Source organism: Thermobia domestica, chromosome 17 (genome assembly GCF_964235325.1).
Source record: "Thermobia domestica chromosome 17, izTheDome1.hap1.1, whole genome shotgun sequence".
Taxonomy (NCBI): Eukaryota; Metazoa; Arthropoda; class Insecta; order Zygentoma; family Lepismatidae; genus Thermobia; species Thermobia domestica.
In genome coordinates, this window is record NC_137470.1 from 185,689,565 (window position 1) to 185,714,247 (window position 24,683).

Here is a 24,683-nt window from a genome sequence, read left to right on the forward strand (position 1 = left end):
ATCACCATGAAAAAATACATTAAAATCAATAACAATATTTAAGCTAGTGCGATAATTTAATAACGAAATATGAAGTCAAACACAAAAATTAGGCAAAAAAATGTGTGTGTTCAGGACTTTTTGCCACCACTGTATATTCTAAGGGAAATTTATCGAACTATTTTTTGTTTATAAAAATGAAGTGTAAGATAAAATATTTATGCTACATCAATCATTTCTCTGCTAGGCAAGTATAGTTTTGATTAAGAAAACTAGCCTTCGGTTAGTTGGGGGCTCCGCTCAAAGACCCCCGTCTTTGGTCATCCTATGGCCTCGCACATCTTCAAACCAGAATTCTACCGATTGTCAAGTTTCTTTTCTTATTTCAACTACCTAAAAGATAAGATGTTGTATTCCAAAAAAACGCCTATTAAATAACATGGATATTTTTTTTATTTTCCCTTTAGACCCCTAAAAAACTAAAGATACAAATTTTTTTTTGCAATTTTCCTGAGAGAGTTCCGGAAGGCTATAATCATTCCAAACTTCATCATCGTAGCCCTAAAGGAAGTGCCTAAACATTTTGGGATGTAGATGATGTATCATATAAATAACAGGACAGATTTTTCAGTTCCCCGTAAAACTACACTAAATTTGGAATTTTTTACATTTAGGGATTTTGTTAAATAATCCTATGGAAAATGTACAAGCATACTGAATTTCAAGTTTTTATTCCAATTCCTTTTACGTAAAATATCAGATTATAGGTCCAAAAAGCGCCCATTTAAATAATTATAGGGAAATTCTTTATCGCCAATTTAGACCCACTAAAAATTAAAAATATTCACTTTTGGCAGTTTTTCTGTGGGTTAGTTCCGAAAAGCTACAATCATATCAAATTTAACCATTGTAATATTACAGGAAGTACCCAATAATTTCGGGGTGTAAAAGGTGTTCCATATAAATATGTAACATGGGGAAGGTTTTTCAGTTACCCATAAAACTACTTTAAAGCGAGAAATTTTTATTTTTATTATTTTACTTAAGTAACACTAACAAAAACGTTCAAACATACCTAATTTCAAGTTTTTATTTCAATTCCAAGTACCTAAAATATGCGATTATAGGTCCCAAAAAACGCCCATTTAATAACATTGGGATTTTATTCATGCCCCCTTTAGATCCCCTAAAATTTAAAAATATTCACTTTTGGTTATTTTCCTGTCGGTTAGTTTTGGAAAGCTACAATTATGCCAAATTTCAACTTTCCACGTCAACCGAAAGTATCCCTTTATTTTATGTCAGTTCATGTAGTTTTATATATAGTTAAGATATACAAATGTATGACGAGTGGACCTCTACGTGGATACGCCCCTGATTGGCTGTATTACTTTGTTCACTGAAGCCAGAAAGGTAAACATTACGATGTGTTTATGGCATACAAACACGTATTGGTATTCAACAAAATGGTCTTCCAGAAAGATCTTCCTTTGACAAATGTAGATTTCTTTTTCATTTTATTTTTCGGCACAGGATGCAAGTTCTAGTAATGAACCATTGCAACTTGAGTCAACAGTATGGTCTGGTCAAGAAACAAACAACTATCAAGACACTACAAATATGTATTAAACTTGATTCCAGGATAGCATTGCGCGGAATTTGTTTACGCAATATGCTTATCAGACGAGAGAGACGGTACCGTAAGACTAGACAGCCGACCATGACTCACAGGAAATAATGATCTTTATAACAGAATAATCATAATAATAAATATATATATCTCTGGAACACAACTCGTTCGCCGAGGCAGTTAGTCTGAGTGAAGCAGTCAGCTCATACAGAGGTGCTCGTAAGGTTTTGCAATGAATACTGAAACAAGCGTGTCCATTAATCTAAACCTCCCTGACGTCCAACGTCCATGCAAGGATAAACAAGTGTTTGTGCATGATGACGAAGCCTCAAATTTAAACCTTCAAGCGATGCAAGGACCATGCAAGGAGGGAGATCCATGGGATAATAAGGAGAATCAAAACAAGGAGTATAATGGGGATGAAATAAACAATCTGGATAACAATGAAACGGTAAGTATTCATCATGCGTTCGTTGCGTGTTCATTGTAAACCTGAACGTCAAAAGTACCGAAAAATTTAGGATTTGCGGTGTTCGTTGTTGCATTGCAGTTTCCAGCCTCTTCAACAGTGAGGCTATATGTAACATGGATCTAGTTTAAGGTGAAATCCACTTCACCGTAGTGTGTTCAATTTTCAATCATTCTCCACCAGGAATCGAATCCAGGACCACCTAGATCAAAGGCGTGAGCGCTACACTAGACCAGCTGGCAGAGTTTTCGGTGTTCGTAATTAACCGTGCATATTTACTGCGTTACAATCCCTTCTATATGAGTATTATTAATAATTTATTGGCGACAGCAGCATTTAGATGGAACAGTAGTAGGGATGGCACCGAGACCGAGACGGACTTTTATATACCGAGACGAGACCGAGACCGAGACGGACTTTTACATACCGAGACCGAGACCGAGACAGACCTCTATAAATCGAGACGATACCGAGACGAGACCTTGGTCAGTCTCGAAAGTCTCGGTCTCGTCTCGAATATTTACAGCTATTTTGCTTTTACTCAAAATTTGTTTCGCTGCTGTGTGAGATAATATGGGAACGGTTGATTGATGTACAGTGGCGTATTTAGGGGGTAGATGTCGGGCTCAAGCCCTCCCGAAAAAAAAGTTGTAATATTTTTTTCGCATTGCACTTACAACACAAATGTTTCTTACCCGTTCCTCAAGCTTCTCCCGAAACAAAATCCACTGCTGTTGTATATAATCTTCTCTCTGTCTGCCTGTCTTTCTGTCTCTCTCTCTCTCTCTCTCTCTCTGGCGCGGATCCAGGATGTGATCAAGGGAGGGGCTAAACCATACTTTGCCTCTTTATCCATTGTAAAGCAAGATTGAAGTTCATTTTATATCTGAGCGTTAAGAGGAATATGGCCCCTATAGCCTTTCCCTTGGATATATATTTAAAATGCTGAAAATTTGTACCATGTTGTGTGAAATATTGAAAGGAAAATTATTCTAGATACTCTTCAATACCAATAGATAAACAAGCAGTGTCGCCAACGCAAAATAAAGCTCTATTTTCTCAAATTGCACTATGTAAGGTGTTACCTTCTTCAAATTTAGATATTAAATAAAAACACAATACCACATACATTATTCAGTCTAACAAGAGACAATACAGTATCACTAACATCAACATTTTGGAGATTTCTAATAACTCAAATGGCATAGACGGTGCAATGCGCATCATTTGTATCTTAGCATCAGATACTATGATCATGGTATAATGTATTTCGAATGAATGAAGGATCAAAGTTACAAGAAATGAAAAATTTAACTTTTTCTAAAGACTACATTTTGAAAAGGTGCTGACATATCACGTCTCATCATGTAGATGCTTCCAAAAGAATTAAGTGATCATAATGTCGTTTACAACAATTGTTTTTTCAAACCATTTCAGAGATACCAAACACATGGATAGTGATTGTTGTACTGCTTAAAATAACGTATTTGTGTTAAATTTTTATAATTATTATTGCTTTAGTTTGCTTCTATAACATTACAACAATAGTTTTTAGTGGTTTTAATTAAAAGTTGCAGTTCCATTATTCTAAGTAGTGTTGCCAACTTAAATTAATTGCTAAATATTATTCTAAATATAGTGCAGATAACGTATCTAAACTGCAAAATATTTTAAAATTACTCGTAATTTGTTTTATGGTGCAAGAATATTTTCAAAATACGTTGTTTTTGTAGTCTTTATAATGTTAATGTTAATGTCAAAATTTTGGTTACAGCAATAAATGTAAATGCAAATTGTAACTGAAATTAAATGTAACTGATAACTTTTCAGTAGCCCTAGTTGTTGCCCTAAACCTTAATAGTGATGTACACAAAACCGTGTTAATTAAAAGTTCTAATTACACACTAGTTAAATTTCACTTGTTTTAGTTTGACCACCGACCACCTCAAACTCGATCCATACCATAGCTGTATGCAGTTATTCAAGGACTTACAATTAGTAATACACATTGTGTTGATTTTTGGTTTGGTTTGTTTCAGTTTAATGTCCCACGATTATGCTAGGGTGTCTAAAGGAGAAATGGAGCTAATGATTATAATGGTATCCGAACCACTTCGGTCGTTCAACTGTACTCCCACCGGAAATCGAATTCGGGACCACCGAAGTCAAGCGTGATAGCCACTAGACCAAATGGAGTCCTCACATTGTGTTGATTTAAATCATTGAGTCAGTGTTGTCAGATTCGAAGATCAAAAACTAGTGTGTCTGTGCTCCAAAAGGAGCGGATTTGAACTATTTGTAGGACAAATATATATACAGTATAAATGAATTATTTGGCAACTAATGACTGGTACTAATGAAATGGTTTTTAATATGAACTGGAAAATGTGCTGGACATATTGCAAGAAATCATGATCGATGAACAGAAACAATTCTAGACAGGATACCACAAGATAAAAACAGCCTAGAAAACGTTCTTGTACAAGAAGGTTTGACGAAATCAAGAACAACTGGGGAGTAACCAGAGAAAGAATTGCTCAAGATAGATAGTTGTAGAGAAGACTTGGAAAGACCTTCATCCAGCAGTTGGTTGATAATGGTTGATTATGATTATGGTTATAATTTTATTATATCTGGACCTCAGAAATAAACTAAACCAAGTTATAATTTCGTAATTTTACAGGAGAAGCGAAAAACCGGTTACTTATATATATAACTTTTACTGGGTAAGGTAGGGTAAAAACGGATCCAAAATTTAACGAAATTCGTACAGCGAAAAAAAATATTTTTGACTTCATATTGCAGCAAAACTACGCAAATTAATAGAAAAGAAAACTAGAAAGTAAAGAGTCAGTCGTATTGCCGGGACGGAGAAAATAGATACATATAGCTCGAATTACCTATATACTTATATAATATGTATGTCCATGTTTCACAAGTAATTTTTAATCAATATAAAATTTAAACATAATGAACGCACGATTAGTTTTCTCGAATAAAAGTCACATGCACCGCTGAGAGCTCAGGAATAAGCTTAATCTATGTTACGGCACTTGATATATGCTTACGTAATACATTACGACCTTATGAACTTGTATAAGAAACAGAATGCATTTAAAGTAAGACGCGAACTATCCCAAACATCGGACTTTGAAACTAACTTGTTTGGTGATCCAACCCGAGACCACAGATAGCAAAGATGAGTGCCGTATCTCCCACCACAAGGTTAGGAAGTTCATGTCTTAAAGTGTCAATTAAACACTGAGATGTGAAACGGTAATAAACCATTTGATCAATTTGAAACAAAATATATTGTAGTAAAAATTTACTCTATTTGTTAAGATAATGAATATTATATTCTTTTTTTTTTTTTAAATGACAGTCAAAGCAGAATGTATTGGATAATAACTGAGAAATTGTAAAATTTCAATTTCGGTACGATTAAATACATTCGTGCTGCTATGTGTTGCGTTATCCGTTAGGAGATATTGAACAATTCTTATTCAAAAGAAGGAAATAAACTACTGTATAGGACTGGGGTTAATTTAATAGAGTTTAATTGTATAGGCAGTACTGAAGCTATTTGAGACGAAGTCTATTGCTGAAAGTGAAATATGAGTTACTATTAGGGTTTAATCCCGGGTATGTTATACCCACTGATGGTTGAACCTGGAACACACACATGGAAAGCATTAGCGCTGGCAAATTAGCTACGAAGAGATACATCATACCATAATTCTAAGTCGAGAATGAAGACAATAAATAAGAAGCAGAAACGACAGACTGTACGATAATAATACTTTCACAATTTTAATTTCACACTATATATTTCGAGATTTTCGAGACGAGACCGAGACTTGGCCTTCGAGACCGAAACCGAGATCGAGACAGGCATCTGTTGACCGAGACGAGACCGAGACCGAGACGGCGATTTTTGACTCAAGACGAGATCGAAACCGAGACCGTTACTTATCAACCGAGACGAGACCGAGACTGTATAAAGTATCGTCTCGTCTCGTCTCGATACCATACCTAATAGTCTATTTTGTGGAGTTTTGAATAAAGACTTTAGAAATAGACACAAAATATTTCGTTGTTCGGTTGCATTGGAATTTACTATTTCTTTGAGCACAAGTAGTCGCAGTGGTTCAGTGCTAGAGCGTTCATCTCTGGTACATGAAGTCCTTGGGTCGATCCTAGTTCGCACCAATTGAGCTTAATGGTGTACAAATACGGTGCGCGTAGATTTTTTCGGGGTCCTCCCGTTTCCTCCCATCTTAATCATTCTACCATGTAATTTATTTCTCATCATAACCGCCTCCTTTATCCGACGGTTCACCTCTTGTGCATGAGATTCTTGATTCAATCCAGCTCGCGTTCAGTGTTCTTTGTGGTGGGCAAACACCGTGTTCTTGAGTTCTCTTGAGGTTCTTCCGTTTCCTCCCACTTTATCCATTCCACCATTGTATTCCTTTCTCATCATCACAGTCTTCTTTAGCCCAGCAGACTGAAAACAAATGATTTCATTTCATTTTACCTTTTTAGCCTGGCCGGCATAATCGTGGGATGTAAAACTTAAAAATTGCATTTCGTTTTCCTTTGAGTACCAAAGCTTGTGAAACATGGACTTACAGTTTAGATGGAATCTCAACCAGATGAGCTTCCACCGAAAGTTGAACGCGTCTCCCACGTCAAAGACGCGTACCCTGGCCACATAGACTCGAGGGATTAAAAAAAAAATCGTTGTTGAAGGCTAGTGTACCTTTCAGCACCGAGGCTATAGAAGACGTGTATGTTCAGTTTAAGCTGGAACCAGAACCACGATAATATGGTACTTTCAAATTTTAAGGTTGCCCCCTGGAATTGAATCTGGGACTCAGCGAATCAAAGGCGCATGGGATACCCAAACTAGGGATGGCCGGATCTGATTGGGTCCGGATCTTTAGGATCCGGATCTCAAACCTGACTGAATCTAGGATCTAGGATCTGGATCCGGGTCTTGGATCTTGGTGCGGATCTCGGATCTGGATCCGGATCTCGAATCTCAGATCTGGATCCTGATTTCGGATCTGGATCCGAAATTCTAATCTTGGGTCTGGGTCCGGATGTAGGACCTGGATCCGAAATTCTAATCTCGGATCTGGGTCCGGATCTAGGATTTGGATTCGAAATTCTAATCTCAGGGCTCACAGTGAGTCACTTTAAAAAAAATAAAAGTTACTTTTTTTTCAAGTTGGTCACTAAAAGTTACTTTTTTTTTTTCAAATTTGTCGCTAAAAGTTACTTTTTTTGGGGGTAAAATATTTTTCCATGTGATTTTATGTTTTGCGTTGGCAGTTTTGTAGCGCACATTATGTTAGCATACGTTCTTGTTACTGCTTATTATTTCATTTTGTATGCAAATACATTTTTAGTTAACGTTTGTAATTTATTTTAAAATTTCATAATAAGGTATAAACATAATCCACATTATTTGTTTTGATCTTTTGTATTCAATGAGAACGACATATATTACCTGTTTACAGTTAACATTTCCTTGTATGCGGAATGTTGGTAGGAGCCAAACTAATGTTTACCAATCATGTGGTACCAAGATAAAATTTGTAACAAACCAATCATACAAGACAAAATTTCATTACCAGTTAATGATAATCTAGATGCTATGTATTAATTAGTTCAATTTTGTATTTTTGAACATAATGAAAATATAGAAATTTGGCCATACCCCATCCAGATCAAAGTTGAAATGCCAAACCTTGTAAAGTATGTAATTAATAATGAACCTCCAATCACAAGTAATATAATGTTTTATTAGCTGACAAACTTAAGTAAAATGATTTTTAATCTTAACATGTTAAAACATTACGCATTTCAGCTATGAACCAGCCGACCCTATTTTGCTTTTTTTAAAAACAATATGAAGTTAAATTTATTCAAAGTTTGACATCAAGGTTTAAAGTTTCATTTTGATGATATTTTGGTCACTTTTTTGGTCACTTTTTCATGTGCTTTTGGCCACTTTTCAACTATTTAGAAGAGATCAGATCACTATGAGCCCTGTAATCTCGAATCTGGGTCCGAAATTCGGATCTCAGATCTTGATTCTTATCCAAACCCACATCCCAACTTGTGATAAACTTGAATATCTAAAATTTACCGAAAGTAATTTCACGAAGTCCTGATGGAAAAACAAAACAAAAAACTAAGACGAATATTGACAAGTCTATTTGTCTCCCTCAGTCTGCTCTAAAGATTAAATGCTTGCCTTGCTAAAAACAGAAAAAAAAAATGATTTGACCCGGATGTGAGTTTGAATGTCGAATTTAGGTTCGTATCCGGTTCCAGGATTGAGATACACACCTAGGATTGTTAATATATGAAACTAGTATACATTTGAAACTGGAATACAAAACTCAAATATTTAAATCTCCTCAAGAGACCGATTTCATTGACAGTTAAGAAAATATAAACAGTTAAGACAAATATTGGCTCATTTTTTTATATCTACTTATTTTGCTCAGTGTGCTCAAAATATCAAACGTATACCTTACAATTGAATTTAATAATTATTTAGTAAACCGAGAATAAAGCATGAATTTTGGTGCCCCTTATCTAGATTTGAAATTTCGGATTCATACATAGAATGGGGCTAAAGATAAATATTTGAGATCTGGAGAACGAAACATGTGTTTGTACCAATATCGTAGCCGATGTAATGTGAGGGGAAGGCACTTGCATTAATTCCGCACGTAATTTGGGGAACACGAGAAACTAAAAAAAAAAAAAAAAAAAAAAAAAAGATAAATATTCTTTTTCAGGGGTAAGTTGCGCTTTAACATGACTTTTCATGAGTGTTTTGTTGAAATACAAAAACTGTAGTGGCGACTAGTTTTAAATAAAGGCCTTTTCATTTTTTACAATAAAGTTAGGTATTTTCACATTGCGGAAAAATTAGCAAGGCACATTCCACTGATTATGCAGATAGTTTTTATGGTGATTATGGTGATTATGGTGATAAAATTTGGGAGTCGCACTAAGTCAAAATCTCTCCTGGTCAAATCAAATAAATAGAGTTTGTAAGAGAGGATTTGGTGCCCTAAATACATTAAATCGACTAAGAAATGTTTTTACCAATATCTCTGAAGATCAAACTTATCAAGGTACTGGTGTTTCCACATCTTGACTATTGCGACTCAGTCTATTCTGATCTAGCCGAAAATCAATCAAAGCGCTTGCAAAGAGTGTAAAATGCCTGCATTAGATTTATTTTCAGTTTAACTTACAGGGAATATCTCACATCATGTTATATATATATATATATATATATATATATATATATATATATATATATATATGAAAAAACTGTCATGGCTGACGTTAGTTGAAAGAAGAAATGTACATAACCTTATCCTATTGTACAAAATACTTACTACGTCAGAACCATCTTACCCAGTACGTAGATTATTATATTTATCGTACTTTCATAATAGAAGCACAAGATCACAAGATAATTTCTTGCTCTCCATAGCCAGTCACAATTCTGATTCACACTCAAAATCCTTCACAGTAAGTACTACACGCCTCTGGAACAGTTTAACTCATTAAAAATACACAACGTTTCCACAGTTGCCAAATTAAAAAAAAAAATCTTTAAATTCCATTCTCTTAAGTAAAGATAAGGATACTGGTAGCACATGAGGCATCTTCATTTTACCAAATTATTAATTACCCATATATGAACACACAACTAATAGGTAACCTATGTTAATTTGTTCAGCTTATATATTCATTAGTACCGTATGCAATATGTAATTTTGGTTTCTCCATGTTATTTTGTCAGATTGTATACCTACATAGACTTTCTTTTTTGTTTCCTCTCTTCTATATTATTTTCAATGTTTGTTTTGAAATGTTTAACTATTGTTTTACTTAAGTAGTGCATTCTTTTTTATGTGGTTCAATACTTTTCTTTTGTAATTGTTAATTTTTTCTATGTATTGGTGCTTTTTTTTAAAAAAAAAAGAAAATAATAATATATGCACGTGGTTAGGTGCTCGGAGAAGGCTGCAGAGCCTTAACTTCGCCACGTAAAAGAAGTCATAAATAAATAAATAAATAGTTCTTATGAGAGGTTTCACATTGAACCGGAAGATTTCCTCATGTGGGTGTCTGCTGAGGAAAGACGCGGTTTATCAGGAGGTTGGCCAAGATTCTTCTGGACTTAGCCTGTACACTGTTTCTGGTCTCAATTATTCCCATATAACAAGAATAACCATATATATATATTTGGTTCGAAATGAGTTAGAATATCAATAATTTACCTTAAGGGGACAATTGCAATTTAAATATTCGTAAATCAGAAGAGAATCCAATAATTCCGGAATTGCAACCTAAAGATAGCAATAAAACTCCTTATGTAACATTTTCAAAGCTATGATTAACAGTTAATTTTCTTCTAGACGAGGGTGTCCGACAGCACAGAAAATTATAAAACATATTATTATAAGTAGTACCTCTGACAGGGCCGCATTTCATATCACAAGCACCCTTCATCCTGACAAGTGGACAATTCACTTACGCATGATGACTTTTCAGAAGTTCCAGTAACATCAATATATCAGGTTGGGTTTGGAAGATTATACTTCTGTGAACCTTGACTATCACCATCAGCAGCTATTATAGAATCAGAACCTATTTCTGTATTAGAGAATGTGGGTAACTATAGCTTTTCGTCTAGAGAAGACGGAGAGTGTATGGTATTATCGCAGTGAATATTTGACACATAAGACATAGATTATCAGTATTTAGGAGCAACATTTAAGATAATCAGTTACCTTAAATGTGCTGCCGCTTAGCCGAGAAAACACGACAGGCATAATCAAGCGGTCTGTGGCATTAGGCTGTGGATCGTTCGCTGTGAGTGTTTTGGATTCGAATCCCGCTTCGGGCATGGGTTTTTTCAACTGTTTTCGTTTACTTCTATGTCTGTGTGGTGTCATAATGGTTACAGAATAACCCGTGCAAAGCGTTCAACAGGTTAGAGATAATTTGGTAAAAAGCAGTTACCATTAAAAGAAATGTTAGCGCGTGCCTTCGGTGCCCGTGGTCACGGGTTGAATTTCCGGACAGGCACTCAAAAATTTCGGTGTTGACCCAGCATCGTGAGGACAATTGGGGAGTTACCTGAAGTAAGAAGTAGGGGACTCCATTCTAGAAAGCCAGCATTAGGAACTTTGGGTGTCGTTCCACTGATCACACATCCTCACTTTGAACGTAAGCCCGCTGGCAGGGCCCAAGGGACTGTCGTGCCCAGAGTTTAGTTTGCTTTAATTATCTTAAATGTCTCCTTTATTATTAAATGTTATCCAATATTTTCTTTTCAGCTGGTTCTCGAAACTCAGAGCTAGCTACTTGTTATCTTTGTAATTCATGTTCATAGTTATAACAACTAATCACTAAGGAAAAACAATCTTTTCAATAAAATTAGCCTCGCGTCTTTCGTAGCTCTAAGTTTAGTTATTTTTAGCTTGTTTTTAGCTGAAGAGTATTGTATCATTTTCTCCTCGTTCCCCCCTTCTTTTTAGTTTTACGGACATTGCGCCTACAGGTGCGTGCTTAGTGTGTTCGTTTACAAAACAGGGCCTTTTTCCTGCCACTATAGAAAGTAAGAGTGCACTGTAACAGAGAAACATTAATTGACGTGTGTAAATAAATATATCTGCGATGAAGTCATAATTCAGTTTTTTGCATCGTACATAATTTTCTCATCCGTATTAATCTTTTCACCCTCGTATCTTGAATTTCAGTTCTAGAATTCTTTTTTGAGCACGGCTCATTTAATGAGGGACTCATGTCTCATGTAGGCTTCTTAACTATAACATCATCAATAAAGAAAGTAGGGTTAAATTGCACTTATTTTAGAACATTACGTTAATTATTATCTTAATAATAACAATAATAATAATAATAATAATAATAATAATAATAATAATAATAATAATAATAATAATAATAATAATAATAATACGGAGCGAGCTTAGGCTAATTGTTACAATTCTTGCTTTGCAATCGGGTAATACCGGGTTCGAGGTCGGAGACCGACCATCCTGACTGAGGATTTTAAAGGGTTATTCCCCAGTTATATACTGGGCAAATGCTATTTTAGTACCTTAATCTAATAATGATATAATATATCTTCATGGAATGTGTGGGTTAATTTAACTACAGCCTTACAGTCCCAACATATAGCTTATTTCCTGACTTTTAAATACTATTTTCATATTGTTTCAGGCTTCCAATTGTCTCGTGTATGTCCCCACCGAGAATTGAACCTGAAATCACATGAACAAATGCGAATATGTTAAATATTTTTGAGCACTTTAATATACAAAATACAAGAGACTTTAATGATATGATGTATGAATACGTTTTGGTTACGTCCCTGCAATGTATGATTAAAGAAACCTGGAGGGTGAAGAAAAATAACAGAAATCTCTTTTTTATTTACATCTTCAACAAACCACCGACCACAGAACGGCTAGCTATAAGTTAGGTGATAAGTGTCATACAACGAATACTTTTATTAATAACTAATAATGTACGTACACTACACAACCATATCGCTCTCCTCAAATTCTCGTGTGTATCTTTAAAACTCTAATGTTGTGCCACGCCAACCAGTCTATATCTTTTGTTGTACCTCCGAAGTGAAAATATTCATTATTGTGTTAAAAACAAATTTTATGAAAAAAAGGAAAAATAAATGGATATGATAATTTATTTTTTAAAAATAATAGTGCCTAGGTAAATTATAAGAAAAAGCCTTAAAACGAGGAACCATTAATATGTTTTTCTTTGGTTATAATAACTTGTCCTAAAGGACAATGGAGATAGAAGTTAAAAGAGCTTTTAATTGTATTTATATATAAAGTTCTTAATGTGAAGTTAAAAACTGATAATAATGGTAATATAATGGGATCCAGGCTAGCATAAAGGAAAAAAAAAAAAAAAAAAGAATCACGGAGGCAGCCGAGACGTCAAGAAAAATTACTGTACTTAACTAGGTGGAAAGGAAGGGACGTCGGACATTGGGTGAAAGGTTTCCACATTTTCCTGTGAGTTCAATTAACTCCACTAGAAGTAAAGTAAAAGAACCTAATTTACCTTATAATGCTTAGTTATAATTTTATTTATACTATGTACCACTATGAGCAAAATAAATGACGCATCTCTTTATTTTGAAGTTGTTCGAAAATATCTCGGTTTTCTTTATATGTTCGAAATTTCGGAACAGGTTAATAACAAACCCATTTTTAATATTTGTGTTAGATATTAGCTTAACCCATTTGAACCCGTTGTTCCAAAATTGGAACATTTTTTACTTTACTTTTATTTTTCATATTACGTGAATAAAGGTAACAATTTTTGTATGGACCTTTTCATTTGGCACCAATGGTTTAGCAAATGACGTATCTTTGTCTTGAATTAGCGCGAACGATGTGTACTGTCCATATTAGTTGCGTTGAATAAGAACAAATTATGGCGTCTCAAAGGAGGTAAGTGAATTTTATGTTCGTTTATGAATTTTCTACCTATATAATACTATTTGGGTAGGAGACGTATTAAGTTTTCAGTGCATGTAAAATGCAACCATTGGTTATGATTGTTATTAATAAAAACGTGTTATAATTTTGAATGTTCCAATATTGGAACAACGGGCTCGAACGGGTACATGAAGTTTGCATTTTGTTTGTTCCATTATTGGAACAACGGGCGTAAATGTACCCATAAAGCTATGGAATATGGTAATTTTATTGCATGAATTAGTAATTGTTTCGTACATTTTATGAGCGTAATTTTTATTTGATGCTATTTGTGCCGCTTTTGAGGCCATTTTGCGCTTGCATTCGGAATTTATTGGTCTCAATGGAGGAGCGGAAATTTATACACAAAAAATTGATTTAATTGTTACACCCACGCAGTACGCTTTTCAGTTGAGTTGAGCTGATTGTGAATTTAACGTTCCTTTCAGCAGCGAGGCTATATGAGAATTGGCCTACTCATTAAAGTGGAATCCGAACCACATGAACTCCCGCCGGGATCGAAACCGGTCTCCCATACCAAAGGCGTCTATACTAACCGCTTAGCCACGAAGGAGCTCTTTTTCAGTTGAAATATGACAGCCAAATAGAGTTGCAGGTGTCTTGATCGCTCATTCACTAGATCGTACAATTATTTACCTATATGTAGGAGTTGTTAGGAATGCCTGAAAAAAAATTATAACATTTATTATTGATTTCACTTTACTGCAGTGAAATAAAAACAGTAAATTTTGGACATAGATAAAGGCATATTATATAGTTATATGTACTGTTGGGGAATCATTAGCAGCCTACGCAATTTTACAGGCCCTGGCCGCCTTCCTTTCCCCTCCTTCCCGAATGTTATCATTATGTTGATCACTCCAGTGTAAAATAACCTTTGAGCTGTATCTGGTAACTTGTAAACAAATAAATATTTTGTTGTTTTATATTTTAAATGTGTATTTCACAACTTCATATGGATTATTTAATTCTAGTTATACTGTTTTATTTCAGATAGAGTGCGCGCGGTCCCGGGTTTGATTCACGGTGCGGGCTCTCGGTCGAAAAGATGTAAGAAACTTTTCAGACCAGCCATCCTGAATGACGTTTTCCTGGGTTTTCCTCGTTCACACCAAGCAAATGCCGGGGAGGTACCTAACATATATGTCCCAGGCCGCTTCCTTCCTTCCCGAACACTTGCTTTCTTCCCTTTCCCTGGAGAGTGTTCTCGACGAGTGTCAAACGTGACGGGCTAAGATGGCCACAGATGCCCAGAAATCTAAATCCTCCCTCCCTATTTCAGATTGACTGTTGACGAAATGATCAATATACTTGCTAACGGAGAATATATTCTTGCTGCAGATATTGTCATTACACCACCAGAAAATGAAGAGTTCTCGGAAGAAGAAAAATAGTTATAGATAGGCTATCTAGAAATCAGTTGCTTACTAACGAAGAAGCTTCTATTACAGTAATGCAAAGCGGCCAGCTGAGAAATGAATTTATAGATAAAAGTTTGTTGGATGATGAAGCTCCGAAACCTAGTACATGTGATGAAAGTCAGCCTTCTGCAAAGTCGCATAAGAAATGTAATCTCAACAAATGCAACTGTTGGGAGACCTATTGCGACCAGTCAACAAACAAGCAATAAATTAAGTGGGATATGACAAAGAAGGACATGTAAAATCAGAAAGACAATCAAGATGTGGACAGTGAAAGCAACACAACACGGAAGTGCTTCTTTTACTTCCATCAGTAGTAAGAATGTGATGTAATGGAAAATAAGTATAATGAAAAAAAAAATGTTATTATGTGGATATGCATAATATTAACATTTTCAATATTTGTATACTTTGTATCTAATGAATATTGCAAATTATTGTAAAATCTGTATCTAAAAAGTTTAACGAAATAGTACTTTAGCCTGGCTAAATTGAAATATTTTCTTTCAGAAACCTGTACCCTTTCAGGCCCGTTGTTCCAAAAATGGAACATTACCAAATTAGGGGTCCATGACATTTTCGTGAACCATAATGTATTTAAATATGTTATTTACCTTTATTTCTACCAATCTGGCAGGAACCAACATTCAATTCGACAAAAAAATAATTTGGGTTTAAATGGGTTAAAGTAAATAAATTAGAAGCAAAACACATTAAATCGACAGAAATCTCGAGAATTACCAACTCTGCTAAAGTGGGAAATTTTCAAGAACGCGAGGGAATTCTGCAGTTCAACACGAAGCAGCGACATCTATGCCATTGAGAGAAGCGTGGATTAGATCTACAAACGAAAATTTTAACGAAATATTTCTAATATGTCTTATTATATGCATTATCAGCGAACTCCAAATATATGAATCTATGCTAAGTATTAACGTATAGATAGAGCAAATAGTGGAAATTATCTATGGAAAAAGACGAATTGTTAGCCCAATCGTAATGAAAAATCGTCTTTACTGTAGAACAGGTTCAGTTTACGTAAGGAAGCAAATAGCTCAGTTAGTTAAAGCAACGAGTCTGTATGCTGCCGGTAATGGGTTCAAACCTCGTTGAAGTGCTGTTGTCATTTTTATCACTAAGGTTACTTTATTCTTTTATTTGGGAAAGAATCAAATTGTAACATATGTGTAAAACTCATGACGATACCAAAAAAAGAGAAAATGTCGTCGCATTTGCATAAGTGTCTCTAATTTTTGTTTGCAAACAGTTTCGTAATTATTTCCCCTGTGCTCACTGATGCATAACAAATGTTTTCCAGTAAATGTTAATTGTAATTTGGAGAATGTTATAGTTTCACAATATTTCTCACTAGATAGTCTTCTATCTACGTGTTTGGATATTTTAATAACAGATGTCCCTATTAAATGTTTAATTTTCCCTATAAATATTTGTCTTAAATTGAAATTGTTTTGAATTTACTACATAAGGAAAGTTGCCCGAAGGAGGAGAACTCAAGTATTTGATATTCTACGTAAAAGCAACCTATTGTAGAATCATGATGCTTCTTACCTTCAGCACACAGAGAGAAAAATCCTGTTTTTTCCTCCCCTATGTCCACTCATCTTAAAGCTCTACATATAATGATTCGTGTCACATGATTTCGGCTCTCCAAAGACATTCATATTTATTATTATTATTATTATTATTATTATTATTATTATTATTATTATTATTATTATTATTCCTGAATATGCCACCCTTACATAATGAAGTAACTTTAGACATCTTAGTTTGAAATGCTTTCTTTAGTAATAATGTGAGCAACCACGTTACAAAATTTAAAATCTATGAGGGGGCACGACGTTTTATTTCCCCCCTCTCTTTTCAGCATCCTCCAACAGAAAGTATATAATTTCTGAGAAGCAGGGCAGACAAAATGAATAAGAAATGTATTTAGAGCATCCTTTCCTCCTTCGTAAATGGAATATCACGTAGCGTTTTTTTATTCTACTGAAGACGACCCTAAGCCGTTATGGTTAGGTAACAAAAGAAATACCTAATATATTTATAGCGCCCCTTAACTGTAATATTATTTCTTCTTTATTTGTTCGAGGCTGCCCTACACAACCAAGGGTGACAAAAAGAATAGGAAAAGTGTCTAAAGATTACAAAGCACTTTATATTTTGTCAGAAACAAAGCAGTATATACACAGCATTGCTTTCGTGAACAAGTGATTCACCCTTGAGTCGCTTATAAAATTAGGCAGAATAAACTTTTGCCGATCATTGTTCTAGAGGGATTTGTCCAGGATGGTTTAGTGTCGGGCTAATAACGATGAGTATGTTTATTTACATCACCGTTAAAGAAATAGCAAACTCTCTGAAAGGAACTTACTTAGGAAACAGGCCTTCCTTCTACTTAGCCAGAGCCCGCTCTGAAAAATTGCACCTGGCGTTCTGAGTGAAAGTTCTATGGGACTATTATAAAAATATATATTCCCGTTTCCACGCTGATGGTAGAATTTCTTAAGCAGTTATTGAATTACGTTCAAAGCATATTCGTAAATAGCACCCCCGCAAACTTGTGGCGTGGGGACCGCACAAGCTGCAAGGCCAACAAATATACAGAAAGTACGCAGGGGCGGAGCAGGTCAAATTTTCACACGGACAAAATGACTTTTTGGCGCCCTCCCCCTAGTACTAGCCTATATTTTACATTTTATCATAGTGTTTTTAATATTTTAAACCAGGAGCGTCATTTCAGATTTTGCTTGGTGGGCAAGACCTCTTGATATAAGTATAATTTCGAGTTTTTCACTGATTTACTACTATTCTAATGATAAAATCTATATACATCTCAAACTCAGGGGGAGCAAATTCCCCTCCCTGTCCCCCTAAATGACGCCCTTGTTTTAAACCCATTTAAAAAATCCAATACCTAGGAAAACTTCACAAAGAATATGGCCCGCTATACACAATACGAACTCCGCACCCCCTGGTCTAGTGGCTAGCACGCCTGCCTTCTGTGGTACCGGTTCCAATTCCCGGCGGATTACTGTTGAACGATAAAAGTGGTTCGGATTCCACTATAATTAGTATCCACATCTCCCTTGGCCATTAAGGCATAACCGTGGAACGCTAAATTCAAGCAAACAAACAAACAATACTTACTTCCCGGCACTCTTTATTCTGCATGCCATCCCTCCATTTTTTTATACAGCCCCCTTAGTACTATGAAACTCTCTTCTTCCATAGTGAAATGGAAAAAGATCATGTAATTGCCATTACTTTACAAGAAAATAAACCAAAAACTTCAGTAGAAAACACATTATAAATTTACTTTTTGAGGCTCGTTTTGGCGCCTCTCTTTCTATGGCGCCCCGGGCAGTAGCTCGGCCCTTGGTCCACCCCTGGAAGTACGGACGCATAACTAAGGACTGTGGAGGAGAAGTTAAGCTTCATGTTATGCCACTGGTTTGACGTGTTTGAAATGTTCAGTAAGTGATCGGTTAGTGAAATAATTTCGACGGTTACTGATGTTTAAAGTTTAGCTAAGACAAAGCTATCTGACCAAATACGTTTGATATCGCGATGCCACAATTTGATTTTTCCTCACATAAAGAAGATAAAAACAATAGTAATAAAAACCCTTACTCGTACTGGGCTAAAACTAACAACCTAATTCGTAAAGACTAGTTGCTCTGACCAACTGAGTTTCGATTTCTTACGCGAAAGAAGTCTGTTATACTAAGAGGCATGCTTTTCATTATCAAAACTGTTCGAAGTAATACGAACATGGCTTAAGAACAGGAACGCAACTGAGTTACCACTCGATTGACCTTGAGGGCAAATCGCCAAAGGGTAGCTATAAACGTAAGTTCAGCATGCATTTCTGTAGAGTTCTGTTCAGTATTCCTATCTGTCAATCACGCTTGTTGGTAGGAGTAATATTTTACAAACCTAACCTTTCGATAGAGCACAATGGCAGAGAACCAATGAAAAGGAATTCTTGCCCTTGTGAACGTGGGATACCACCATGTGCAATAAAACTGACGCGTCTCCTTGAAGTGATATTTAATCGAAAATAACTCGTTTTCCTTTATATAGTCTGTCCGAAGTTTTTGAGGGTTTTAAAATGAAAAAACGTTACTGACAAACAAGGACGCATTTAGGGGTGGGTCCAGGGGGTCCGGACCCCCTCTGAAATCCCAACTTTTCTGTAAATTTAGCCTAATTTTGGGGATTACTTTTTAAAATTTTATTATAATTTATCCTAATATTGAAGTCGGACCCTCCCAAAATAAATTACTGCATACGTGTATGCTGACAATTTTCAATATATTCGTTAAATAATAAAGTAAAATAACTAAATTAGGAGCAACACGATCTAACTTTTGTCCACTGCCAATATTGTTAGAAGGGATATTAATAGCAAAAACTGCTAATCAATGCTGAACCTTGGAACGTCATCCCGAACAACAAGCCTATTATTGAGAACTACATATGAAACATGTTATCTAAACTTATCCAGCTTTTATCTGGCATGAAATTATTATATACACCAAAATGCACTCTCCTAAAATGTGTATCTAAACATTGCTCTACGTATCTGCGAAACAATGGAAATTTTTTATCGAAATATGTGAGCAGGAAACTCTAACAGGCAGACATTTCATTTAAATCGTAATAAACCCTGTAACCGTGCGTTATCGTGAAGACAAAGCTTGGTCCATTGGTAAAGTGTTGGAAGAATAAAAACTCAATGTTCGTAGGTTTGAATCTATCCACTCATTACAACATTTTATTCTTATGTGTAATGATGAAATAAAAAAAAATGTATAACCGTTAAGACAAAACTCCAACCAAGTCTGAAGAGAACAATACCAAAATAGTAACACAATGACCTCAACCAAGAATTATTTCATGCAGCGTTTGGACGAAATTACAGCTGTCAACAATTGCAGAAATAAAAACAGGCTGATAGGTGTAATGCAATTTAGACTTCTGAATGCATTTACTTCCTGAAAACTTCCGTCTCGTCTTTCATATGTCGTTAATCATTGTAAAACCTTTCAATTGGAAGTGAATTGACACAAACTAAAACAGTTTTAAATCAATAAATGTCTATGTGTAAAAGTAGGTGTCTCTTATCTGTAGTTCTGAGTTCCTTTCACTTTGAAGTGACAAATGAGAGAAGAAAGTATGGAGTTAGAAAAAAAAATCAAATTTGAGATTTCAACGAATTTACACGTATTATAGCCCCTAACACCGAAAAAGTTTTTTTTCGATACACTACCATCTGTTCGTCCATCCGTTCGCTACACTTTTCTGTGCACTCTCCTAGAGGCCATACCGTTCAACTTATCTGCACCAAATTTTAGTTTATAATTTTCATAGTATTTCCTATAGTTTTTTTTTATTTCCCTCCTACTCTCAAAACAAGGGTAGTTTCCTGTACGATGAAAATAGAAAAAAAAAGATATTTTCTCATAACTGGCTCTAACGATCTTGTTTTCTTTCTTTTTTTATAACTCAATATTTAATTAGCAACCCTATATTTTTGGTATAAGACATTTATCTGAGAAAAATCTACAAGGGGTAGTTTCTACTAAGGGGTGAGTTTTTTGTCAGTGATTTTCTCAAAATGGACTCAAGTGTTTTCGTTCATATTCCATAAATAAAGATTTCATTAATAACTTAACAATATGGCATAACTCGTTTGTCCTAAAAAATGCGAGGGGTAGTTTATTCTTGGTGGAGTGTTGTCTGGGCGATTTTCTCAAAAACGACTCTAAAGAGCTTATTCATATTTCAAAAATAAATATTTTGTTAATAACCGAACAATATGGCAAAACTCGTTTGTCCTGAAAAATATGCGAGGGGTAGTTTACTTTTGGAGTGTTTTCACTCCACGGTTTTCTCAAAAATGAGTCAAGCAATTTTGTTCGTACTCAGAAAAAAAATATTTCATTAGAAACCTAATAATATGTAATAACTCGCTTATCCTGAAAGAATCCTTAAGAGAGAGTTTATTCGGGGAGTTATTTTTCCCTCACGATTTTCTCAAAAATTACTCGGACAATTTTATTGATATTTCATAAATAAGTATTTCATTAATAACCCTATATTTTAGTATAAGTCATTTCTATGAAAAACAATTACAACGGATATTTTATTTTGGGGGTCAAGGTTTTTTCCCCGACAATTTTCTCTAACGACAGGCGATTTTGTTCAAATTTCGCAAATAAATGTTACATTAATAACCAAAAGTATATCTTAACTCATTGTTCGAAACAATTTACAAGAGGTAGGTTACTCCTGACGTGTTCTTTTTGAACGACTTTCTCAAAATGACTCATTTGATTTTTTTCATATTTCATAAACAATGATTGCATTAATTGGTCTATTATATGTCTAATGAAAATGTGCTCAAAGTGTGAGTTAGTTTTGTAGTGTGGATTTTCTTCAATCGAAGTTTTTTATTCGATAATCTGACATTCGATGTATTTGAATAATACGATAATTTTATTCGTATTATCCAAATACACAATTCAGTAACAACTGCGGCCTAACACAGTTAAGAAATTGAACTGAAAAAGTTTAGTGCTGTGGCCCTGTAATTTAATATTTTTTTGGTAAACTCCCTAGCTTTTTGTGGTAAACTCAGGCTTTTCTTTTTCGAGCGACAAAAGAGAGAAGAAAATGCAGTGATTGTGAAAATAATATATCAAATTCAGATTTCAACGGATTTACATGTTTCATGGAGTCTACATACCGAAAATGTGACTTTTCGACACTCGTCCTTCCGGTCCGTCCGTTCGGCACACTTTTCTATGCACTCGTCTAGAAGCCATGCCGTTCAACTTATCTACACCAAATTTTAAACTTAGGGTTTACATAGTATTCCTACAGAAGCTTTTCCAATTTTGTTTCCTACCACCTAAAATAAGTGTGGTTTACCAACAGCCGAAAATCGAAAAAAGCTATTTTCTCAAAAATGGTTTAAACAATTTGGTTTATTTTTCATTAATCAATATTTAATTAACAACCCTATATTGCAGTATCAGATATTTCTCTTAGAAAAATTTACGAAGGGTAGTTTATTCTTGGAGGTTACTTTTTCCCGACGATAATTTCAGAAAGAGACCCTGGCGAATTTTGTCATAAATAAATATTCAACCTTACAACATGGTATAAGTCAATTGACCTGAAAAATATATGAATAGTAGTTTATTCTTTGAGTTGAATTTATTCCCAGTGAGTTTCTCAAACACGACCAGTTGGCAACCCTGTATCTCGACAACGAAGCTGAATTTGAAAACTGCAAGAGGACCATTTGTCTCCTTTTGATGTCACGAATCATCTCCCGAAGTTTGTGGACATCTTTCAGGCTCACCTTTAATGAAGCTTCTTTTCGAAAAGTGAACTATTAACTTTAGGCATTGTTTATCTTTTTTAAATCACAAATGCCGTTATTAATTTTAAGGCAGAGAACTACTTCTGAGGGAAGTAATTCTTGAAAAATCTTGAAAAATAATATCTTGAATATATCTTGAATATATCTTGAAAAATAATTATAAACTTAGACTTTTGTTTTCGAGACATTCCAGACAAGATGAGACATTTTACAAGCTATCTCGTGTCGAAAACATTTGCCTCGTCTTATCTTGGATGTCACAAAGCGCGTCTCGTCTCTTTCTCGAGACATGTCTTATCTCGTGCGCATTCATTAACACTTGGAAAGGATTGTCTTTCTACTCAAAGCATTGTTTTTATAATGGTTGCATATTTATGATAATTGCTGTCAACATAAGTTATAGTCCTTTCAGTTGAATTAATTTTTATTATTATTATTGAAATTAAAATTAAATGCAATATCTAGTTTAACGTTGGACGATTATGCACCTACGCTAAGGGAGAATGATGATGAATGAAATGGTGAAATGAAAAAAGTAGGAGGAAAATGGAAAATCTCAAGAAAACACATACCCATGCACACGGTATTTGTCCACCTCAAATTTCACTTGCTGCGAAGTGGAATCGAGCCAAGGACCCCTTGCACCAAAGGTAAATACTTTATTATTATTATTATTATTATTATTATTATTATTATTATTATTACTATTATTATTAATGATAATAATGACAATAATAATAATAATTGAAGTGAGCTTAACGAGTTTCAACTGTACGACTCAACCAACGTTTGGGTGCCTGTTCGTTCGTCTGCTCCATGACAACTTCTCATAAAAGACATTTCATTTTAGCTCTGCGAAGTAACTATTGCTTGGAATTTGAATCTGCAAAATATAAGAGGTAAAATTAACCAAATGGTTCAAGTTTCCACTCATGTATACAAAACAATTTTGAAATATCAACTACGTGAATCTTGTCCCATAAAAAAGCCGAAACCCCTACACCGAAGAGCCCTCCGAGATTTGATCATTGTCCACACGGACTGAAATTGACAGTTGAAGCCAAGACTTTAATATGAAGCCAATAATTTCTTTAAAATAGACGAAAAACTCGAAAGTTATAAGCATTTTCAGATTTTTGCTCTTTCCCATAAGGGAGCCGTAGCCCCCTATACTGAAGAGCCCCTCCCCGAGATTTGATCATTGTCCATTCGGACTGAAATTGTCATTTGGAACCAACACTTTAATACGAAGCAAAGTATTTCTTTAAAATGGACGAAAAATTCGAAAGTTATAAACATTTTAATATTTTTGCCTTTTCTCATAAGGGGGTCGTATTAGACTACGCTGAAGAGCCCCACGAGATTTGATCATTGACCACTTGGACTGAAATTCTCATTTGAAACCAAAACTTTAATATCAAGCCAAAAACTAAACTTTTACATCAATTTAAACTGACTGGGTTCCAGTTCATCCCACTATTGTTTAGTTTAGTTAAGTAGTAATTTGTGACAGCTTCACATCATCAAAAGAATGTTTCACTTCCCCGTCCCTCCACCAGTAGTTCGTGCTAGATCCGCCACTGGAATCAATAGACACTTTTCCTATTCTTTTTGTCACCCTTGATTGTGTAGGGGCTCCCTTGTACAAATAAAGAAGCGGTAATATTACAATCAAGGGGTGCTATATATTAGGTATTTCTTTAGTTACTTACCCCTAACCGCACAGGGCCATGTTTGGTAGAATAAAAAATATTACGTGATATTCCAATCATGAAAGAGGAGAGGATGCTGTAAATATATTTCTTATTCATTTTGTCTGCCCTGCTTATCAGAAATTACTTTGTGTTGGAAGGGTACTGCAATGAGATGAGCAAAATAAAAGGTCGTACCACCTCCTACATGGTTGCTCAAATAATTACTAAAGAAAGCATTTTAAACTAAGATATTTAAGATTTAAACTAAGAAACTAAGATACATTATGTAAGGTCCTGTATGTAATGTGATGTAATGATCTTTACATTATGAAAGGATGGTATATTCAGGATTATTATTATTATTATTATTATTATTATTATTATTATTATTATTATTATTATTATTATTATTATTATTATTATTATTATTTGAATGTTTTTGGAGCACCGAAATTTTTTGTGAGACGAAC

General features: G+C 34.7%; 1 protein-coding gene across 1 annotated transcript in view; it reads left to right on the forward strand.

Annotated features, from left to right (window-relative positions):
• Positions 1-1,841: 1,841 nt before the first annotated feature.
• LOC145674267 (uncharacterized) overlaps positions 1,842-24,683 on the forward strand; it is a 49,123-nt gene continuing 26,281 nt past the window's right edge. Inside the window, exon 1 of the mRNA XM_081744102.1 lies at positions 1,842-2,060. Within this exon, the coding sequence (XP_081600228.1) occupies positions 1,842-2,060 (219 nt within the window). The remainder of the gene's footprint in view (positions 2,061-24,683) is intronic.